The following is a 22,623-nucleotide window of genomic DNA, read 5'->3' as shown; positions in this document are numbered from 1 at the left end:
TATGAGCTTATGTAATCCTTGAAGTCCCTTTGAAACCCTTCTTCGTTCAGCGACCTTGTCGTTGTGCTCGCCGTCTTCCTCGCCATCTTCCCCGTCGTTCGCATAGCTTTCAAAATGAATCCGTCATCCCGTCCAGCATCTTCATCGACACGTCCTGCAGTATCCCCGAACTCTAGACCTCAAGTGAATACCCACACAAAAGTCCTAGACACCACACACGGCCGTATCCTCTGCATCGCAGACATCCGTGGTCGCCTTTCTGGCCTAAACGATCTCGCGCGCGAGGCCAATGCCAAAGCTATCATCCATACAGGTGACTTTGGCTTTTTCGGTGAGCATGGGCGTCTACTACAATCACTTTTTTTCCGGCTTGACGCGTTTATTATATGTAGAAAGCAACAGCCTTGAACGCATAAATGACCGCACGCTGCGTCATCTGACGATGTATTCGCCACTAATACCATCCACGCAGCGTACCCACTTCCTCGCACCTGATAACACCGCCCAAGCAATCCGCGCCACCGTCGATATTTCCCTCCTTTCTGAATTCCCTCTTCTTCTCTCAGGTCAACTCAAGCTTTCTGTCCCTGTATATACTGTTTGGGGTGCTTGCGAGGACGTCGTCATTCTCGAAAAATTCCGTGGTGGCATATACAATATCGACAACCTCCACGTCCTCGATGAGGCAACCACTCATTGTCTTGATGTCGGAGGCGTCAAACTGAGGCTTCTCGGTCTGGGTGGTGCACTCGTTCCCCACAAAATGTTTGATAATGGCGATGGTAGCGCAACAATCGCTGGTGGCCAGGGTACCATGTGGACAACCGCACTCCAGATCGGTGAGCTCGTCGATACTGCCCAGCGCGTCTTCGATCCCACCGAGACGCGTCTCCTTGTCACGCACGCAAGCCCCGGACGCGAAGGCATAATGGCACAACTTGCACTCGTTCTTAAGGCTGATCTCTCTATCAGCGCAGGGCTTCACTTCCGTTATGCTTCCAGTTATAATGAGTTCAGTGTGCAAAGCGATCTAGAAGGCTTCCGCCACAAGCTCATCGCTGGAAAGGAATCCTTTGATAAGGTTTGGGACAGTGTGAAACAGCAGGTAGAAACTGTTATCGATGAGCACCAGCGAGTCCTGCTTGACAAGGCCCTGAGTGTCGTTGAGAGGGTGCCAAATGTACAGGGTCCGGAAGAGCCCTCTTGGAAGAACTGTTGGAATTGGAATCTATGTGACGCCGCATTTGGTTCGCTTGTGTTGGATGTCAAGGATGGCAGAATCAGTGCCGAGTTGAGGAGCCAGGGTAAGCACATTATCGCCTCGGCTGACGGTCTTCGCTAAACTTTCTCTAGGTTTCAATTATGCGTACCGTCGTACCGCAGCGCCCAATAATGTTGCGCCCACTCCCAATTCAACGACGTCCTCACTACCCAATGCTACTTCGAATCCGCCCACTAAGGGTTCAACTCCCGTTCAGGCCGAAAAACCTCTCTCACCGCATCAAAAAGAGGTCAGGTCTCCTCTGGCACCTGTAACGTCTGGCAAGGAGACACCCAAAGAGCCATCTCCGTCCACGCCTGCTCCTAAGTCTAACGGGAGCGGAACACCTGCACCGTCATCAGACAAGGCCGAAAAAGAGAAGCAGAAACGGAAAGAAAAGAAAGAACGCAAGGATCGTGAGCGTGCGGAAGCGAAGGAGAAGGAGGCTTCTACATCCGAAGAGAAGACTGATCCTGCTGTGAACACACCTGCTCCAGCTCCGGCGTCTGCCTCTGCTCCGACTCCGGTGTCTGCATCACCTGCACCGGCATCGGAGCCAAAATCAGGCAAAGCCACGCCTGAAGTTCCCATCGCTGATGTACGTGAAGGGATGAAGTCGCCAACAACGGACAGCACGGGCGCGAGGACACCGACAAGCAAGCGGCCACCGAGACATCCTTGGACATTATTCGTCAAACTCCCTCAAGAGTCAACGGAAGCAGATGTCAGGACATTGTTTGGTGGTGATACAGGTGGAGTAACAAAGGTGACGTTCGTTATGAACAAGGGGTCCCCGCTTCAACGTGCTAGACCCTTTGTTTATGTTGAGTTCGGCGACGATGAGAGCATGAAGGCAGGATTGAACAAGAATGACGAGGTAAGTCGCCCGAATATTGTTCTTTTCGGTGACTGATATCTCCTGTCTAGAAAATGGGCGAGGGTACGGTTAGCGTGCAAATAGCGACAGAACGCGAAGAGCGCAATGATAGAGCGGGTGGCCGTGGTGGTCCTAGAGGACGTGGTGGACGTGGCGGACGTGGTGGATTCGCCGCACGGGGTTTTGCCGCAGCCGGGCTCACCCAACGTGGCACGCCTCGTACGAACGGCGAGGCACGCGAGAGTGCTGCTGCATGATTGACTCACGGAGTGATTTGATACGACCCTTTGACGACATCATAGCTTCTTACTTTTCCATGATTTTCAATGCCATGTCGTGTTCGCCTGTTTCTTTATTTAGTCTTTTCACCCATTTTTGTGGAACATGCTGTTTTTCATATGATCGTTGAGGGTACACTGGTATAATTATCGTTGTGCTCGTCAAATCATGTCCCTTTATGCACATTGTGCGACCACCAGCCTTGACTTGATGTGCGTCCACCCGCGGTTCAGTTCTGATTCTGGGCTTTAATCTTTTCTGCACGATGATGTTCCGTGATCCTGTTTGAGTTGTATTTTGACTTGCGTATCAGGCCTGGTGTTTGATTCCAATGTGCTGGAGGTGGTTGTCGTGTTTCGCCGCGTCTATCTGAATACGATTTCCATGCATCGACCACCTGTTATCTTTCAGCTACCCAAGCGAGTTTATAAGTAGTGACAAGCCTTGTAGTGTTCGTTGTCAATATTGACCGAGGCGGGCCACGCGCGACCAAGGCTACCGAAGATCCGGACAAGCGACATGTGATTCTTGAATGAGTATTTATGCGCCAAGCTGTAAGTATTGTGCGCACGCTTAGTTTCTAACTTTACTGTTCTTCGCTTTCACCATGTTCCGCGCTGCATCACGATCGCTGCGAGCTACCAAGCGTCGTCCAAAGGGACTTGTCGAGCCAGCTAGGTACTCTTTCTTTCAGATGGCCGTACAAGTCGTTGTAACTGTAACTCCTTACTCAGAATGTTCACTGTGTCCGCAATACGGACAGAGGCACTCCAACTGAACTCGCTGAACACATTCACGGAGGAGGAGAACATGTTTCGCGACTCAGGTATGTCGTTCTTCGTATTAACTCGTGTTCATGGCACCGACGGCATGGGTTTAGTGCAGCGCTTCGCGGTGGACGTCGTTGGCCCCAAGGTCCGCGAAATGGACGAGAAAGAATCTATGGACCCAACTATCATCCAGGGTCTCTTCGAGCAAGGGGTCAGCATCCAAGCAGTTATCTTTCCCAAGTGTGCTGACACCGCTATGCAGCTCATGGGCATAGAAACAAGCGCCGAGCATGGAGGTGCAGAGGCCTCATTTGTATCCGCAATTATTGCAATTGAGGAACTCGCGAAAATCGACCCCTCTGTATCTGTCATGTGTGACGTACACAACACCCTCGTGAACACCATTCTGCGCAAGTACGGCACAAAGGAGCAGCAGGACAAGTGGTTGCCTTTGTTGTCGGAGTCGAAGGTGAGTTGAATAGGAACTCCTCTGCACGTGTGCTCATGTGTGCATATAGCTCGGTTCGTTCTGCTTGTCCGAGCCTGTGTCAGGTTCAGATGCTTTCGCGCTGCAAACAAGGGCAAAGAAGGATGGAGACCATTGGGTGATTAATGGGTCAAAGATGTGGATCACTAATTCGCACGAGGCCGAAATCTTCCTTATCTTCGCGAATGTGAACCCTACTCGTATTCACACTTTACTTTATTGGCTGAAAAAGCCCCTAGGTCGACCCCAGCAAGGGCTACAAGGGTATCACTTGCTTTATTGCAACGAAAGATATGGGCGTGCAAATAGCCAAGAAGGAAGAGAAGCTTGGGATTAGAGCATCATCAACGTGCACACTTAACTTTGACGATCTCCGAATACCAGCCGAGAACATCATCGGCGGTGAGGGCAAGGGCTACAAGGTCAGCTACTTGATTATGGCGAAGAAATTTAGCTAAGCTTTCCAATTGCAGCTTGCCATCGAGATTCTGAACGAGGGTAGCTAATCTTTGGTTTTAACATTATGAAAGCTCACTTTCCCAGGTCGTATCGGTATCGCTGCTCAAATGTTGGGCCTCGCTCAAGGCGCGTTTGACAAAGCTGTCCCTTACACCTACCAACGGACTCAATTTGGCCAACCGATTGGAACCTTCCAGGGCATGCAGTTCCAAATCGCAGAGGCTGCAGTTGAACTCGAGACGGCACGTCTGCTTACATACAATGCAGCACGACGGAAGGAGGAAGGACGGAGCTTCACGAAGGAAGCGGCAATGGCCAAGTACTGGGCTAGTCAGGTGGCTCAACACGTGAGTGGTTCGGCTATTGAGTGGTGTGGAGGTGTCGGGTTCACAAGAGAGACGGGGATTGAGAAATTCTGGCGGGATTCAAAGATTGTGAGTGATGTTCTGATTGAGTGGATTATATTATTTAGCTGGTATGTATTACAGGGTGCAATCTATGAGGGGACATCAAATATCCAACTGCAAACAATCGCGAAGTTCATCCAACAAGAGTACTCTCGATGACCTATAGACTCGCGCGAGAATTGTATCAGTGGACGATATTGTCAAACAATCGTTATGTTTGCATGAAGAGCAGCATTCCTTCAAATACAGCCCAGCCAATTGCCGAGCTGAGGATTTTCCTAGACATGCGGAGAGATGTCCCATCGAAAAAACCGGCTGCACCACGTTGCTGTGGATTAGATGATGAGAATACGACTCAGACTTGTAAACAAGCGGGACCAGCCTTAAAAATCCTCAAGACGGTCGTGGTAAAGCCACGATATTTGTCTTCTGAACGCACTTGCATTTTCGTCTGGGTATGCCATCAGATATTCTGAAAGGAGAGACCGCCTGAAGAAATGACCTTTATAACATCAAATGGATGGGTTGCCAGTGTGGCAATGGCACCTGCGGAGGCTGCTGAAATGCTGTGTATGCCTGCTGCATACGCGGTTGGGATGAAGTATGCTGGAGCACATGAGCCAGATTCTGTCACCACCGAGAACGGTCTCACTTGTCTCGCGTTTTATACTCTCGTATATGACGACAAACAGACCGGCATATGGCGCATCCCGCAGCGACGATGCAACAAATCCGCGGAGAAGTTCAGACGGTCCCATACGGGCGATGGAAAGAAGCGAGCCTGATAAACTACGGTATGCATGCAGCTCACTCTGCGTAATGCTATGATATCAAAAATCACAGTGGTTTACGCGACCACACGAACCTCAAAACGCGCTTTCATGATAGAAAATGGGTTGAGGATAAACCCGACTCCGACTCGAGCGGTTGCGCCTGCTATGAGATTGCCCTGACTGGACAACTTCGGAAGGACACTTTTAGAGCTTTCGCGGTTGTGCCGCTGGTGTGCAGAGAAATACGGCGACTTTGCCATGGCAGAGCGTAGGTAAGTCAGGCTCGTAAAATAGAGGGCCACTCCTGGAACATTGCTGGTATAGAGAAAAGTCATTGACGTGAGAGATGTAAAATATCGTAGCACGCACCGAACCAACGTGGCACTTGTACCTGTCCATAATCCTTTTATCCCCTCATTCCGTAGAATGTCCTTTGTTGTCCGCCATATGATTGTTGTATTGCTTCAGAGATATGAGCCATGAGTAGTGCGGTTGCATGTGAAGCCTACCGGGCATTTAAAGCAGAGTCTCCTTGCTGAATCCTGGTCTTCAGGAGGTCGACTGTGCACTGGGTTGAGCGAAATCAGATACCAAGCGCTTTCAATGCTCACGAGGCTGTAATAAGATGGCTCCCGCGAACCCAGAGAGGGCGCCTGAAAAATCAGAAGACGTCAGAGCAAGCTATGCCATGAGAGGCCCGTCAACTACTCTCACCTGAGAGCAAATGCTGGCCGACAGCAGCATTTTTCATAAATGAAGGGAATGGCAAAGAGGACAGGAATACAGTGATTGTGAAGATGCGTGAAGTGCTGTCACTGCGGTAATTCCATCTATATATGGTGCGCGTCACTTAGAGACACCAAATTTCACCTGGGTTGCCCAATTAGTAAGCCTTGTTATACTTGGTGATTACGTGCTTCGACAACTATAATTAGGCTTACGTGCATTACATAAGAGCCAGTTCGGTAACTGCTGTATAAGCAAAATGTTCGAAATTCAGAATTGTGTTGCGGCGCAAGAATGTCGGGATGTAAACGGAGTCTGAATCCAATCGGTAAGATTATCATTATCAATCTCCAGCAGTATATACAATAGTTTGACGACTTGCTTGATTGCATAGCGCGCTCTAAGTACTTAATATCATGCTTCCAGATGGACCTGCACATATATGGCCCCCCGCTCAGCCCCTTCTCAGCCCTGTGTCTGCTGACCCCTTGATCCCACATGAGCGCCTTCTGACTGCTCACCGCATTCGGCCAACTGACCAGCATCTGACGCTAGTGACAGTCCGCCAGCGAATGCTTCGTTACATCGTCCTTCTCATCAGTATCCTTATCTCTGCTACCACACAGCTGGTTCTCACCCAAATTCCACGAGTCCCCGAGCCATATCACACTTCGGCACTCTCCGGCCACGAATGGGTCATCGAGCTCATCGTCGGTCATCCCGAACAAATCCATTGTGAGCTCGGGGTGCACGTCCACGTGTTTGAGGGATTGATCATTGAGCTCCGTGCCTTCAGTCACATGGATTCGATATACGTCTCGCTCGAAGAACAACTCGCAATCTCTCTGTACTCCTGTGTGACAGGATTGACGATCCGACATGTTGGCGAGTGCTTCCAGCACTCGAATGATATGATTTCTCGGTACATTTATTTGTATTTTAAAAGAATTTATTAGTTCTAACACCTTTATAGCTATTTTCGCAAGATGCTCGACATATTCATGTCACCCCCATTCTACAACAAATATGTATCCTTCCCCGGTGACGATTTTCCTGTCCCCACACAAATACGCAACAATCCGAAACGCTGGCCGTATTTTAGGGGCGCTATAGGAGCACTGGATGGCAGCCACATTCACGCATTCCCTCCCGCGGCTGAGCACCATGTGTATCACAACCGCAAAGGATTTGTATCACAGAATTGCCTTTTTGCGTGTGGATTCGACTTGCAATTTACATACTCATTGACCGGCTGGGAAGGATCTGTGACTGATGCACAGCTTTGGGATCAAGCACTCGAAGGCGGGTTAAAAATTCCCGCTGGTAAATACCTTCTTGCAGATGCAGGATTTCCTTCCTGCGAACAACTCCTGATTCCATACCGCGGCGTTCGACACCACCTGGCTGAATGGGGGCGTGCCAATGTCAGGTAAGTGTTTCACTCATTTCATATTTAAATCAAACTAATTCATTTTCAGACCTGTCAATAAGGAAGAGCTAGTTAATCTTCGCCACTCCTCAGCATGAAACGTCATCGAACGAATCTTCGGCGTCCTCAAACGACGCTTTTGCATTCTCCTCTTATCCCCGGAGTACAAGATGGACATACAAGCCCGCATTCCAGCGGCACTATGCTCCATTCACAACTTCATCCGGATTCACAACCCGGCCGAAGACCCTCTGCCGCCAACGAACGTTGTCAACGACAACCCGAGCCATCAAGGATATGTTGCGGTGGATGAGAATGGGCTGCAAGTACAAGCTGCAAATGCACACCATGATCGTATCGCGATACACATGTGGGAGGACTACGAGGCGTTGTTACGTGAGCAAGACTTGGAAGGCGTTGATCACATCTTGGATGTTGATCTTGGTGAGTAAGACGAGGGCGAAGATGATCTCTATCATGGGCGCGAGGGCGATGAGGAGAATGAGAACAGCGTGTAGTAGATTCGTGATATAGCTAGTACAATGAAAACTTGATGCGAGAATGGAACACGATGAACGAAACGAGACGCAGGGCTACAAACGAATGAAGGGACAAGCACGAGGAGGTTAGAGCTACATCATGGGGTTTTCTTGTTTGGCGCGGGCAATTATAGAATATAAGAATGCCATGCGCAGTTCAGGATCCTCAATATCGTTGAACGTATCACATGCCGCTGAGCTATTCATGAATATATTGATGGCAACCACCTTGTCCTCCTTTGAAAGCTCCGGTTCTGACTGCATGATCTTGAGCGCTCACGACCTACTGTCAGCCACACGAGCCTCTTCAGAAGCGGAAAAATTTGTATTGAGTGAACCTGAGAGGCGGTTGATGGTTCCTTGAAGGTTCATCAACACAGCGGTGTTGGCAGTGTCTTGAACAGTAGTCTTCTTGCTCGCGCTTGGGCGTGTCTTGCCACTCATTGTTGACAGCCTTGGCTTCTTCTCTGATTCCGGCCTCGTCAATTGTGAGACCGAAGCGTAGGTGGTTGAAGGGGGAGCTGAATGACTGTGAGTCATTTCTGCATGCGAGCGCTTGCCAGCGCTCGAGCCTGAAGACATTGGTGCAGACATAGTGGGGGCAGACATGGGTGCAGACATAGCAGGGGCAGACATAGGTGCAGACATGGGGGGGGGCAGGCATAGGTGCAGACATAGGTGCAAACATAGCGGGGAGAGACTTAGAAGGGGCAGACATAGCAGGGGCAGACAAGGCAGAGGTGGAAGCGCAGGAAGACATAGCAGGGGCTGCCATTGTAGAGCTGCCATCATCTTCAAATGCAGGATTGGGGGAAGGGGGAACACCCCAGCTGATCTCCGGCCGGGCCATGCTAGGAATGAGGGGAATAAAACGATGCTGGTACATGGCACCAACACCACTGTCATTGAGATCGCCATCGCGATTGACATCTGACATACTGTCGTCAGTGTCATAAGGTGCGCTGCTAGTACTGGCAGCTGGGGGTGGTTCGTTTGATGATGATGAGGCGGGGTTATAGGCAGCAACGCCTCGTGCGGAGCTGTGGCGGGGCAGAATTTCCTCCATCTTGGGATGGTATGGCCAGCTGCAGTTTTTGAAACTCTTCATGGGGAAGTTGGGCTGTAAAGACAAAATAAGTGTCAGATCTAACAGATACCTAGGCAAAATCTCTGCGTACCTTCCTGCTAACATACTCCTCCCAGACAACTTCAGCGGCGGGCCCCTGAATGTTGGCCCCGCGCTCATTGTCCCAGTGACAACCTGATTTATGATGCTGATATGACTTGATGGCGTTGTATGTCTGCTTTAACTACATCGCTAAGATTAGTATAGCCATGGTAGTGATCGATGAAAGATAACACACCATTGCCCATTTATTCTTGCAATGAGCCCCAGTCTTCACAGGCCCAGCTGTCCTCAAGCTCTCAATATATTTCGCAGCTTCGTTGAATGTCACCTCCTTGAAGCTCGTGCCTGCCATTGCTGATTTGACTGAGATAAGATATGTGAGGAAGGAGTCGATTTCATTGGGGTTCCACTGGGCTTTAGGCTGAGCTTGTTGAACACCCCTTCGTGACATCTCAGCTACTTGTAGCTGGGTACAGAGGATGACGATAGCGACCGCTAGCCAGACTTGCTGGCGCTGAGGACCACTAGGGCGACATTTGAGAGTCATGGTCAGAAGGAGAGGCATTTCAAACTCAGCTTCCGGCAGATACCATGCTGGGACAAACACAATTCTAAATTTCGAACATTTTGCTTATACAGCAGTTACCGAACTGGCTCTAAAGCTCTTGTTGTGGGGCACGCTGATCTGGCAGGGGAGGATGACTAAGCGCGTGCCCCGGGGCATGGCGGCTGTGAGGTGACCCCAGACAGCGTGCGCTCGTTGTGGTCAGCGACCTGCGGAGGTCTGTGGGCAGCGAGGAACCCAGCGGGAAGGGAAATGAGGGTGGGACGTACTTGATTTACATAGCTGAGCAATATATTATCGTGTTCCGAACACGGAAAACATGTGCCGTCATCCCTAAAAACAACTGAAAACAGTACCGTGCCCCATGAGCCCACCAGAATGTGGTTTTTCATGGGGCATGCTGTCCTGCAGGAAAAAAATGGGCTCCTGTGAATAACAGCATGCCCCATGAGCTGCCAAACCCTCTGGACTCTCATGGGGCATGCTGTACTCACCCGAGATGCAGGAACGAGTTTTTTTGTGGTCGAGAAGCGCGCTCGGTGTGGGCATTGACATGAATAAGCACATGGAGACCCACAACAGGCAGTTTTTTGCAGTCAAAAATCAGGCCCATGCGTGGAACAAATTCTACGTACTTTACATGGCTACCCACAATTTTTCCACATCCAAAATGACGCGGAAATGAGTGTTTTCTTCCTCCCAAACATCTGTTTGGCTGACGGCAGGTTCGGGGGACATCACAGCCACAATTTCCTTTTATATTTTCCAGAGCGATCTAAATGTTGCTTACTTGCATTAAAGCTCAACACCAGCATTAAATACTGCCCTAAATTATCTATGACCTTCAGCTATCTACAGCAGGGGCAGGTATTCAGAGGTAATGCTCAGTGCACTGTGGGAAGTAAATACCCTGAAAGTAAACATGAGAAACCCTGAATGACATCTCAGTGTAGTGATGTGCAAGGCCCGGCTCGGCTCAAAAGCTGGGGCTATGGCTTGGCTCGATAGGGCTCAGGCTCCTTCAGATTGCAGGCCAGGCCCTCTCCAACGGCTCAGGCTTGGTCAGGCTCGGCTTAGGGCTCAGGCCTCGGCTCATATCACAATAGTGCTACAACATGTCTAATGATTGAACAAATACATCTTCGTCATCAGAATCTTGCTGCACTTCTTCTTCATCCAATTCTTTGCCCAATACATCCAGTAAGTCACCCATCTGAGGTTCAGGCTGGTCCAAGTCTCCATCACCCTCAGTAACGATGGAAGGATCCTTGCGAAACAACAACCCTCGTTTGATCATGCATTTGAGGCACTGAAGTGCCTCAACAATATCAGGTTTCAAACGGTTATGTCACTTAGTGATTGTGATTCCCGCTGACGAAAAAGCTCGCTCACTTGATACAGAGGTTGCCACTACAGAAAGGAAGTCGCGGGCAAGTGAAGCCCACACGGGGTAGTGTGGGGAGTTGATACCCCACCATTGAATAATGGACAATCCCTCCGAGATGGTCCTTTGAGTTCAAGTATGTGTGAAAGTCATGCAACCATGGCTTCGATGGATCTGCAAAGTCAAAAAGTGAAGCCGAAGATGTGCGAGACAGAGTTGGTGGAACTTCGTATGGTTCGTCGAGTGCATCTTCATCACCATCGGAAAGCTCGTTCAGCAAAACATCCAATCTGCGGTTGCCGGTGCTGGTGCGAAGCTCCGTAGATGCCGAGGACTTCTCTGCATCATCACCATGCATCTCGAGATAGCGCTCCTTATACTGTGGCAAGAAGAACATCAACAACAGTTTATAGATGGGGTGTGGGCGAACGAACCATTGCTTCGGCATTCTTAAGTGCCTCGTGCAGTAAATCATTCCCCCAATAACGACGGATATGAGCAGCCTTTTGTGTTGGGTCCAGAACTAAGATACTCAAATAAGTCAGAGTAGAAGTAAATCGGACATGAGCACACTCACGCATAGCCATGATGTGGGCATCTGAACCAGCTGACTTCGTGTAATAATTTGAAATTTTATCAATGGCGGCATCCAACATTTGATGAAAATCAATATATTTGATCTGTGCTGAATGAGATGACCAGGCACTGTGTAGTGCTTCGAGTGCTGGCAGTGCCAGGTGCAGTGTTGGACCCTCCTCAGAGGAGAACAAATGCTGAGCTAACTCTGCGAACTATCATGCATGATTAGTACCCCAATGGCCCACAAACAACACGAAATGTACACCAAGAATCGAGAGAAGTTTTTGGACCCGAGACCATTCATCTTCAGACAGCTCTAAGCTGGCAATCTTTTTGCATCTCGAAGCATCCCTTTCTTGCAATGCGAGTTGGCCAATGAAGTAATTAACATCCTAGCAAAATGAAATGTAAGCAAGGGGACAAAAATGAAGTCTCATTACATACCTCACACATTTCGTATGCACGACGGAGCATGACAAAGGTTGAGGACCATTGTACCTTCATATCTAGAAGAAGCTGGTGGGGATTGGCTGTAGGAACATGACCATCCTCGTCACGAAGTTGAATGTTGCGGAAAAGTTCTTTCTGGGAGGCAGAAGAATGTTCCTATATGAAGATGAGTGAAATGGATCCAAAAGTTGTCAAATACAAAGCTTAACAGCAATCGAGCGTACAAGCCCGACCTCATCACGCTGCCCATGATGTGACACAACAAGATCATCGTCGGGCTTCATCGCATTGACGTGCTTAGATTTGCTGTGTGTCGAGAGCAGGGCTTGTGTTGCGAGATTAATAATATGCGCGAGGCACCTCAGCCGCCGTTTTTTAGGGTCAAACCTTTTCTTTGTCTCGTCTTCAATATGTTTGCTGAAATGTTCCATCATGGTGTCATTATTGGCCGCATTGTCGCATGTAACATAACCAATCTAACAAATAGCAATGTTAGTTGCATGAATCACAAAACGAAAAAATTGAACTGACCTTGTGAGCAATACCAACACGTTTCATGACCTTGAAAAGTGCTTGACCGAGCTGTTTACCATTGTGCGCATGGTTCAATTGAGTGAATCCGAGAAGTGTGCTTTCGACCTTCCAAACACCAAGACTTTGTTCTTCGATCCAATGGCCCGTCACTGCAAAGTAGCCATCGGTGTTGGAGGCCAGCCATCCATCACAGGTGATATTGACACGGCCTTTGACAGCCTCACTCTAAACATACAGTGAGACCAGAGAACTCGAGTAAAACCAACCAGAACACGACACATACCAGTAGTCTCTTGCGAAGGTTTGTGAGATTCTGTTTAAACAAGTCAATTATTGCACGCCGTGTCTGTCTGCGGTCGGGTAGGATGACACCATTTGTTGCGCAAGCTGCAATGTTGACCATGTTCTTAAAAGCTGGATGTTCGAGGGCTTTGATGGGCTGATATCCCGTGAGACGCATGATTTTCCCTACTTTAAAACAAACACACCTGGTCTGTGTCAATCAGCCACTGAGTTGCAGCCTCCCGAAATAATGCATCTGTATATTGAACGACCTGTTCATTTGGCACACGTGGCTTGAGGTGTCCATTGATACTGGACTGTTGGTCTGCGGCGGCATCTTCTTGGCGTCGTTTGGCATCCTTTGGGAGCATTGAAACAAAGCTGTTGCTCTTTGCCCATTTGAGATAGGCACCCTAGATACAACTGAATAACTACGTAGAAATATGAATCAAAAACTCACCCGATGTGCAGCCTCCTGATGTCGTCGCAATGTCGTCACTTCGTTCACAAATGGCACCTGGCATTTGTGAGATTTACTAAGATAACAATTAATTAAGATTCATTTAAAATGAAAAGGACTTACCTGCAAGAATGACAGTCTCTGTATTTCTTGCTGTCCTTGAGATATGGAACAGAGAACAGCGCATCGATATCACGACTGCGCTGCTCTCGTCGAGGCTTGGACAGTTCGTCGATACCCGTGACTTCGATATTGGTAAGAAAGCCTTCTGCATCGACTGAATCGGCATTAGGTAGGGGTACTACAATCATTTGTTAGTGACTTAGCGTGATAAGAGGACAACATAAACTTACCTTTCTTTTGCCGTTTTTTCGGTGGTTTCACTGACACTGGGGGGTCTTTGTCTTTGTCCTCGTCTGAAGCAGGAGGCTGTGCAAGGTCAACATCCTCGGCATCAGGACTTTGTGCAACCTATTTTTGTCCTGTAGGAATTGGGTTGCTGTCATATCCCATACCTGAAGCTTCTCGTCCGGTCTGGTCCATCCGGTTCCTCAGGTCCATTCTAGAATTCATTTCCCCAAGTCCCCATTTGTATATGCTTCTTGCTGCCCCTATATGCCTGGATCCTCCTGACAGTTAATGTCCGGGTTCATTCTGATCCTTCCGTTAGTCTATTCATTTCCTTTTCATTTAACTCATTCCCTTTGTTCCATTTCATATCCGGCTCCATTCTTGATCATCCGCAGTACATTTTGTCCACTAGTACATTTTCCACATAGCCTTATGTTCTGAGGACTGCGCTTCGGCCGGATACCCGTCGGATACACTACAGTATATAAACCCTTTGTAACCCATAGTATTTCCTTAGTTCAAATATTAACTTAGACTCTGTTCATTCCTGTGTCCTCTCGGCTCTTAGGATTATCATCCTAGTCCGATCCTCCAAGCCTCGGGATTATATCCCTAAGGTTAAATCCCTCTGTCTCTACCTTCGGGTAGTCCGTACCCTATTAGTTTCTACCCGGACATTAGTCTTGGTAGTCTTCTCCCTTTCGTCCGGCCTGTCCATTACCCCTCGGCCGACGATATCTACCCCCCGTAAGTTAGGGGCATGTACTCGGGTAAAGGGTGCAGCGCACGAGCTGAAGCCAAGCCCCTCCGGTCCGACTGTCATATTCCGTACCAGCTTCTCGTCCGGTCCGGTCTGTCCGTTCTCTCGGGTCCATTCTAGAATTCATTTCCCCGTGTCCCCATTTGTATATGCTTCTTGATGCCCCTATACGCCCGGATCCTTCTGACAGTTAATATCTGGGTTCATTCTGATCGGTCCGTTAGTCTATTCATTCCCCTTTCATTTAACTTGTCCCCCCTGTTTCATTTAATCTCCGGCTCCATTCTCGATCGTCCACAGCAGTTCATATCCGTTAGTACATTTTCTACATAGCCCTCTGATCCGAAGACTGCGCTTCAGCCGGACACCCGTCGGATACACTACAGTATATAAACCCTTTGTAACCCGTAGTATTTCCTCAGTTCGAATATTAACTTAGACTCTGTTCAATCGTCGTGTCCTCTCGGCTCTTGGGATTATTATCCTAGTCCGATCCTCCGAGCCTCGGGATTATATCCCTAAGGCTAAATACCTCCGTCTCTACCTTCGGGTAGTCTATACCTTGTTAGTTTCTACCCGGACGAAGTCTCGGGTAGTCTTCCCCCTTTCGTCCGGCCTGTCCATACCCCTCTCTCTCGTCCGGCCCGTCTATACCCTTCGGCCGACGATATCTAACCCCCTGTAAATTAGGGGCACATACTCGGGTAAAGAGCACAGCGCACGAGCTGAAGCTAAGCCCCTCCAGTCCGACCCGTTGGACACGGTCTTAACACCGACCCATTGAACACGGTCTTAACAGTTGCAGTTAGTAAAGCACATAAAACTAAAGAAAACTCACCTTTGATGAGCCGTTTGTTGGTATGGGGGCTCACCAGCTGGATTTTGTCGTTGTCGGCCCCATCTAAGTCAGTAGGGTCCAAGATAACAGCAGCGCGGTTTGCAATATGAGCTATTCAGTGGGAAAGAAGCTCTTGATCAGCTGCATTGTCGGCACTAATCACCTTTGCTGATGGCACAGCAACCCGTTTAGGACGTGGCGCAGGCGCTTCCTCAGTGTTGGAGTTGATGCGCGGCACCATTGGGAAATAAGGTTAGCCGGGTGATTAGCAAAAAAGGAACTTTGGGTTAGTACGGACTGAAGAAACTATGCAGTTTCTCGGATATCACCGCAGGTCATAGATACAGATAAGGTTGGCTGAAAGCCAGGGCTTAAAGGCCTGGCTCAGGCTTGAACATACCTGAGGCCAGGCCTTGAGCCTACATAGGCCGCATTCTAAGGCCTGGCTAGGCTCGGCCTAAGTTGGCTGGGCTGGGCCTGGCCCACGTCCTGAAGCCGGGCCTTGCACATCACTATCTCAGTGACTACGTCATTGAAAAAAGAAACTGTTATTTTCAGCATTCACGTGAGATCAGTACTTGTAACACTGACTAATTAAATTGATTTTTCAGTGTTCCTGGCCAGTGCAACAAGTACTGAATTTCTTAGAATATTGTATATCTCTATACCGTGGCATGTTCTGGTCTACCTGTCATGGTGTATATTAACTTGCCTAATGTATATATTTATAATTCAGCCCTCTTCACCCAATGATTGTGCAATTTTTTTCCCTTGATGGGCTTGCGTGTAGCTGCGGTTTGATATTGTGCTGGTAGTCACTTCATCTTTTTGTTTCTAAGTCCGTGGTAGGTAGTCATATATTGTGCCTTACTATCCTTTGTATTGGTCCTGTGGCTTAACGGTTTGTGCGCAATGTACGGTTGTCACTGTGCATCTACTGTGCTTAGCAGTTTGAGAGTTCGAGTCCGCTTATGTGTCTTTTTTTAAATTTGTTGTAAATCTATTTTAATCGTCGTATTTCAGTGTTTTTGACATTGTAAAATGTCACTTTCAGGGTTCTTGGTACTGAATTCTCGCACAGCCTATCTTGTAGCTCTGATGTAGAGTGCAATCATAATACACAAAACTCTGAAAGTCAGTATTTTGGACATTGACCTTCAGTATTCTATGTTTTCATTTTCAGTGTTTTTACTTTCCACAGTGAGTGTGTGTAATCCACCCACCCCCACCCAACTATTATCTAAAAAGTAAGGCATGTAGCGCCAAGAACTGTCCTTGCTAGCTTGCGTGGTTTTCGCGTATTTCACCAACATCAGATGTTTCGTCAAAGGCCACATGGGAACACCTAGCTCGCTTAAACCTCTTTTTGGAAACTCATGTGGCAATGGGCGTGAAGAACTCCACTGCCTTCCTGTGCTGAAGGCACAACAGGTTGGACTTGAATCTATCTATGTGTGCTGGTGTTCCCACATGCCTTGCCCTATCCTCATCAGGAAACTGGCGAGAAGAAGATTTTTATAGATATACTGTTGAGATATGCACCTAGGTTCGACCCTATTTGGGTGTGACCAAATGAACATTAGGTTCAAAGGCCACCTGGGTTTCCCAATAAGTAAGCCATATAAGGCTGGATGATTATGTGTCTCATCCGGCCTTATTTGGCTTAACAGTAACATTTCCTCGACACCAGCAATAAATGTTGCCCCAAATCATGGGGGTACTTAGAGTAATATTCTATGCCCGGCTACACTGCTGGTACCTTACCGTCGACAACACCTGCTATGTTGGGCCTGTTGTTAGTAATACCAAGCACTCTTTACCTCCTGACATCTATGGCGGGTTCCCACACACTTCTCCTCCTGCCACCAACATGTATGGCGTCATCCAGCCACTTCTGTCCTTTGTCTACCTCCCTACCCACTACACCCATGGCCCCTGGCTCCCAGGTGGCCTGCAAGCATCTCCGCTATGCAGCACAGGCATGTGCCTGTCGTCTGCACCCACACTCTGCTGCATCTATGATGTCCTCCAGCTCCAGCCTTTCCCTTTGCCCACCTTCCAAGCTGCCTACACCTAGTGCTCCTCCGGCTTGCAGCTGATGCCCACTGTGCAGTGCAGGTGCCTGCAATCACCCATGTCCAGTCCCAACCTCATGCTTACAATGTGCCTTTCTTCCTCATGGCCTCAATGTGGCGGCTGATTCTCAACTTGAAGCTCACAGACTCTCCACTGTTGTCCAGCACAGTTTAACTGGTGCACTCTGTAGATTACAATGCCTTGTGAACTGGGATGGGGCTGTCATTATGAGGTGCACTCTATTGATGATGATGCATTGTAGAACTGGGACAGCACCATCATTAGGAGGACAAACTATATACCACTTATTCATTCTGTATGTTGTATTAAACCTGAAAATCAATGAAATTTGGAAGTAAAGGCTGACATGAGTGTAAGGCAAGGTCAACTAACAAAAAGTGTTTGTGAAGGGAACATTTTAATCTGGCAGAATAGTCTACTCCACTCGAAGGTCCATTACCAATTTAAGGCATTGGCATGGACATGTCAAATTGTGCTAAGAATTTGTCAAAACCTTCAGGGAATGGGATGATTCTAGCATGCTTATATCCTCGCCATTGTAGAGAGTGATATCTCTACAGGCTCGTATCCCCTCATTTATACATCGACCTCATCCCTATCCGCACTGTAGGCGCGACTTTCCTGCGCCTTCCGCAGACCTTCCGCAGACTCCCGCACTCGCGCTCAGTGCGTGCTTTCCCGCGCTTCCATCGGCTTTCCTCAGGTCCATCCATCCATTGTCTATTCGGTCCATAGGTGCGTATTACATACATATATTGGTTTTCTGACAGCTGCTGTCTCCTTACATACATCTGTGACATTCCTCGGCCGCATTCCCGCGTTCCCACGCTTCCGCGCTCTTCGGCCGCTTTAGGACACTTTTCGCTCCCTCTTCGCTAGCTATCCTCTATATCTACTGGGCTTTCTGACAGAAGGTTCCTACTTATGCAATCACCCTTAGTAGAGCTCCGCAGTTTGTGCTATGTCTTAGAGAGCACCTATCTATAGTCAGGAGTCATACTCTCCTTTCCCTATCAGTCTATATCCATAATACATTCGCTTGTTACCCATTCCTCGCGTCCTACACGATCCTAGACATCCTTCCGCACTTGTGCTCTACGAGCGCGACCTTCCCGCGCCTTCCGCACATTTCCCACGCCCTCCGCTTACCTCGCGCGTTCCCGCGCCTCGAGCGCACTTAGTTGCCCGACTTCTGCCTGACTCAGCTTCCCCTAGAGGTCGAACATATCACCCTCACATCCGAGCAGATTCCTCCAAGTCTATTTGTTGTCCCCACACCGTGATCAGGGTGCAAAAACGGGGACACAGATTCGGTGTTGGGAGTGAGGAGTGGAGTAGGATGCATGGGCGGAATGTTGTTGTCGATAGGGATAGACAGTCGGGCATTGGGGACAAGCAAAGTCAAACACAGACTGTTGTTGATAGGGGACAAGCAAAGTTGAAGTTGAAGACAGGCTGTTGTCGATGGGATAGACAGTGGGCCATTGGGATGAGTGAAGTTGAACGCAGATTGCTGTTGTCGATGGGGATAGACGGCAGGGCATTGGTGGCATCTTCCTCGCTATCTGTTAAGACCGTGTTCAAGGAGTCGGATCCGAAGGGCTAGGCTTCAGCTCGTGTGCTGCACCCCTTACCCAAGTACATGCCCCTAATTTATGGGGGACAGATATCATTGGCCAATGCGGTATAGTCCGTCTGGAAGAGATAGGGAGACTACCAAGACTAAGTCCAGGTGGAAACTGACAAGGTAAGGACTACCCAAAGGTAGAGACAGAGAGTTTCAAAGTCCGGTCTGGTCCGGTCTTTTGGCCTAATTTGGACACAACTGGACCCAAACTGGTTGCCTGATTCCCACAATATCAGGCAACCTTGGACTAAATAGTGCCCTGTATCTGAGTCAAATATGCAAAGTCATTATTGTGCTTAGGCTTCTTAATGAAATATGTACTACTAGTCGAGGCGATTCTATAGCTAGCCTTATCTTGTCAATAGGGTAACATATAAGTAAGGTATGAGCTTGACAAAAAATCATTATCAGGCTTGTCTTTGAAAAATAAAAGTTGTTGTAAGGCTTAGGTGTCTCAATGGTAATTGTAGTCCTAGTCTATGTGAGTCTATAGCTAGTCATATAGTCATATCTTGTCAAACACTTAAGGTTTGGGTAAGGAATAAGCCAATCTTTGATTTTCATGCTGACATCCTGTGATTTTTGTATCCCTTGTTTGAAATGCTCATATCTTGGTCATATGTTAACTGTTTGACATGATTGGACCACCGTTGGAATCCCCTTATAGAGTGCTTCAACCCTACAATCCTAACCCTAACCCTAGGACCGGTCGCAACCGGTTTTTATCGGTCTTTCATTTTTTCGTGAAGGGAGGCAACCTTGGACTGTAGTCCAGTCCTAAATGGTCCTGGTCCAGTCTAGTCTGCAGTCTTTTTTCAGTCTGGCAACTGGACTTTAAAACACTAATTCCATGTATATTAGTATCACATCCCCTCGAAGAAAAAGACAAAAAACACACTTTAGGATTGTGGTAAGCTCATCTATCAAGCACTTTACATCTACTTGTCGAGCGTCAATGAGAGCCTTCACCATATTAGACCCTGCAAAAAAGCCAGAGGCCTGCCGACCTGATTCTTCATCTCCTGGATAAATGGTGATACCAGCGATATGGATTCTGTGGGTGCGGTACCAATATGAAGCCCTCCAAATATTTAGTCATTGATCAAGTCACCGAAGAACACTTACCAATTTCGCAAACACTTCACGAACTGCTGTCATGAGACTGGATGACTCCCATGATGAAAGATCCTCAGGGCTGGTGACCACGCTATCCCAATGGTGTTGGATTTTCTTCCATAGGGATGCGTGGTTAGGGTCTTTGTACGGGTGGGCATGATAGTGCACATTTTGCTCGACTTTCCATGATGCCAAGTTCGCTGGAAGGTCATTAATAAACACCGAAACAGTCATGAATGCAATAAGTTACATTCTTTGGATGGAGGTAGTACAGTCGGGAACCAGGCTTGATGCTGGTTCCAGGCAGACTCTTTGCGAGTTGCCTTCGTCGCTAGTCCTGCCTTGATAAGAATCACCCTCCGGTGTTTCCCGAACTCTTTTCCAATTGCAGTTGCTTCAGCCATAACCCTCATGCCAAATTCTTCCGTTTTCAAAACACCTTCTTTGGACAGTCTTCCTGCTTTATGTGTGGCCCTATCCCCATCTTCAGACATCTGATCTTCATCGGGGCCCTCGGGATTGTCACCATGGTCGTCTGCCACCACTGGTCCCTTCTGCTTGTCATTCACAGACAGTCTGAATGGCCTCGCAGGGTCATTAGCGCATTCTGCTTTCTTCTGCTTCTCTTCAAGTTCTGCCCAGTCGCTGTCAGAGCCAGAGCTCTCTGCGGGTTCGCTCTCATGACCAGGAGCATACAATTTGTGGGCACCAGATCTACGCGGGCGAACAGTTGTGGGTGCAACTGTGGCCAGACACATTAGTTGCGTATTAATATATATATAGCAAAATTTAAATTTACCTGTAGTCTTCTCCTGTTTATTCGTCGCTGCAGTACCATCACATTCACCGTTGGATGGAACTACAATAAAGCATGTTGGTTGTATACCACGAGACATGCAACAAAACTTACCTGCATCTCTCTCCCTTTCATTCGGCACAGTAGTGACACCACATTCACTGTCAGATAGACCTGCAATAAAATATGTTTGTTATATACTACAACATGTGTAGCAAAACTTACCTGCATCTCTCTCCCCTTTGTTTGTCGCTGCAGCACCACTGCATTCACCGTCAGATCTCTCCCCTTTGTTTGTCACTGTAGCACCACCGTGTTCACCATTGGATAGAACTGTCACACAACATATTAGTTATGTACTACAAAGATTTTAGTAGTACTTACCTGGAGTCTGCTCTCTGTTGTTTGTCGCTGCAGCAGGTCAATATTTTAATACATCCTGCATGTGAGCAACACACATACCTGGATCCTCATTGGCATCATTACTAGTACCATCTTCCTCGAGACCAGCTGGACAACAAAATTTAATGAGAGTTGATAGCGAGTAAAAGACCGAGAGAAAACTTACCTGATGTCACATCGCCATCTGTGCCATTTGTGGACCCATCGACAGTGTCAGACAACACGACCTCAGGACCTTCATTCACGTCACTGCACTTCTTCCTGCCAAGTGACGAGCGTCTGCTGAAGTTAGAGAAGAAAATATCTTCTTCAGCAGATGATGTCATGGGACCAGAACATTCAGACCTTGGAAGAGGGCGAGCCTTGGGTCGAGGATGCGGCTGATGTTGATTTAGTAGATAATAAAATGACAATTATAAGCTTACATGGTCTTGGATTTGGGTATTCATGACAGACTTTGGGCCAGCACAAGAGCGAGTTTGCTTTTGTGTAGTACATGTAGAGGGCTTTAGCAATCAGCAGTGGTTGCAGTGTGAACAATAAGTAACACATTACCTGGTTGTCATCAACATCAGATTCGGCAGCCTTTTCGTCCTTGGACGTGTAAGTGTGAACATAGTCAGGCGGTGGTGGGGCTTTAGTCTGACGCCCCGAACGGGTAACACAAGGCATGTGAGACTGCTTCCAACAATCACGAAGATACAAGGAAGATAAGTTGAAGAACACAAAGTTGCCTCAACAGTTATATTTCACTGACACGAAGTCAGGTAAACATACGAACAGTGTGAAAGAGTTGTTGAGAATGTTAGAGTGAATATAGGAGGGGCTGGAAATTTTAGCGGTGTCTGAATATTGTATCACATTATATACAGCGACTAGACTCTATGAAAATAGTTATTGTGTTGATTGAATAATTATCTGAAATGGAACTTACTCGCATATCGGGGTGTCACCCCCAAATAAAGCTAGTAACTGTGGGCCCTTACTCAGGGATGTGTCACGGCAATATAACAGAGCCAAAACAACGGTTGGAATAGAGTTGAGAGATGGTGTGCGGTGTACAGGACATCAAGTTATAAGTTATGGCATTATAAAGGCCGGGAACAGAAGTTTAATAAAATAGTGCGAAGGTACGGTATAATATGCAGGTGGTGAAGAAACTGAATCCAGACTTCGATACACAGTAGAGATGCCAGTAGAACCTCCATTTGTGGGGGATGACTGCTATTTACAATGGTAAGGGACG

The 22,623-nt window shown here is 48.0% G+C and overlaps 6 protein-coding genes across 6 annotated transcripts; 2 read left to right on the top strand and 4 right to left on the bottom strand.

Moving 5' to 3' along the window:
* The first annotated feature begins 27 nt into the window (after window positions 1–27).
* Window positions 28–2,619, top strand: DEU56DRAFT_783179 (uncharacterized protein). Its single transcript, XM_041352135.1, has 4 exons — window positions 28–331; window positions 393–1,304; window positions 1,354–2,138; window positions 2,189–2,619. Exons 1-4 carry the CDS (start codon window positions 115–117, stop codon window positions 2,393–2,395), a joined length of 2,121 nt encoding a protein of 706 aa, XP_041211893.1. The 5' UTR covers window positions 28–114; the 3' UTR covers window positions 2,396–2,619.
* Window positions 2,620–3,152: 533 nt separating this feature from the next.
* On the top strand, window positions 3,153–4,699 carry DEU56DRAFT_730478 (acyl-CoA oxidase; the record flags this gene model as incomplete). Its single annotated transcript, XM_041348171.1, has 8 exons — window positions 3,153–3,243; window positions 3,298–3,398; window positions 3,450–3,656; window positions 3,706–3,861; window positions 3,914–4,096; window positions 4,148–4,172; window positions 4,218–4,567; window positions 4,622–4,699. 8 exons carry the CDS (start codon window positions 3,153–3,155, stop codon window positions 4,697–4,699), a joined length of 1,191 nt encoding a protein of 396 aa, XP_041211892.1.
* DEU56DRAFT_852046 (solute carrier family 25 member 38) lies at window positions 4,546–6,140 on the bottom strand. Its single transcript, XM_041355204.1, has 9 exons — window positions 6,028–6,140; window positions 5,925–5,966; window positions 5,823–5,874; window positions 5,683–5,775; window positions 5,406–5,628; window positions 5,193–5,352; window positions 5,043–5,146; window positions 4,923–4,991; window positions 4,546–4,868 (listed from the first exon to the last, which is right to left on the bottom strand). The coding sequence occupies exons 1-9, from the start codon at window positions 6,062–6,064 to the stop codon at window positions 4,752–4,754; spliced, it is 897 nt and encodes a 298-aa protein (XP_041211891.1). The 5' UTR covers window positions 6,065–6,140; the 3' UTR covers window positions 4,546–4,751.
* Window positions 6,141–9,164: 3,024 nt separating this feature from the next.
* On the bottom strand, window positions 9,165–9,587 carry DEU56DRAFT_730559 (uncharacterized protein; the record flags this gene model as incomplete). Its single annotated transcript, XM_041348177.1, has 2 exons — window positions 9,165–9,317; window positions 9,372–9,587. The coding sequence occupies 2 exons, from the start codon at window positions 9,585–9,587 to the stop codon at window positions 9,165–9,167; spliced, it is 369 nt and encodes a 122-aa protein (XP_041211890.1).
* Window positions 9,588–11,234: 1,647 nt separating this feature from the next.
* Window positions 11,235–12,398, bottom strand: DEU56DRAFT_753194 (uncharacterized protein; the record flags this gene model as incomplete). The annotated part of the gene is made up of 7 exons (XM_041349693.1): window positions 11,235–11,259; window positions 11,298–11,464; window positions 11,520–11,608; window positions 11,663–11,876; window positions 11,910–12,056; window positions 12,205–12,270; window positions 12,339–12,398. 7 exons carry the CDS (start codon window positions 12,396–12,398, stop codon window positions 11,235–11,237), a joined length of 768 nt encoding a protein of 255 aa, XP_041211889.1.
* A 7,480-nt stretch (window positions 12,399–19,878) lies between these two features.
* Window positions 19,879–22,049, bottom strand: DEU56DRAFT_753193 (uncharacterized protein; the record flags this gene model as incomplete). The annotated part of the gene is made up of 11 exons (XM_041349692.1): window positions 19,879–19,905; window positions 20,189–20,379; window positions 20,430–20,921; window positions 20,979–21,038; window positions 21,090–21,149; window positions 21,201–21,308; window positions 21,360–21,386; window positions 21,438–21,485; window positions 21,544–21,757; window positions 21,803–21,883; window positions 21,933–22,049. 11 exons carry the CDS (start codon window positions 22,047–22,049, stop codon window positions 19,879–19,881), a joined length of 1,425 nt encoding a protein of 474 aa, XP_041211888.1.
* Window positions 22,050–22,623: the final 574 nt, after the last annotated feature.

This window comes from Suillus clintonianus (genome assembly GCF_016758775.1).
Source record: "Suillus clintonianus strain FC179 chromosome Unknown DEU56scaffold_13, whole genome shotgun sequence".
Classification (NCBI taxonomy): domain Eukaryota; kingdom Fungi; phylum Basidiomycota; class Agaricomycetes; order Boletales; family Suillaceae; genus Suillus; species Suillus clintonianus.
The sequence above is the reverse complement of the archived record's forward strand: the minus strand, read 5'-3'. Positions and strand labels throughout refer to the sequence as shown.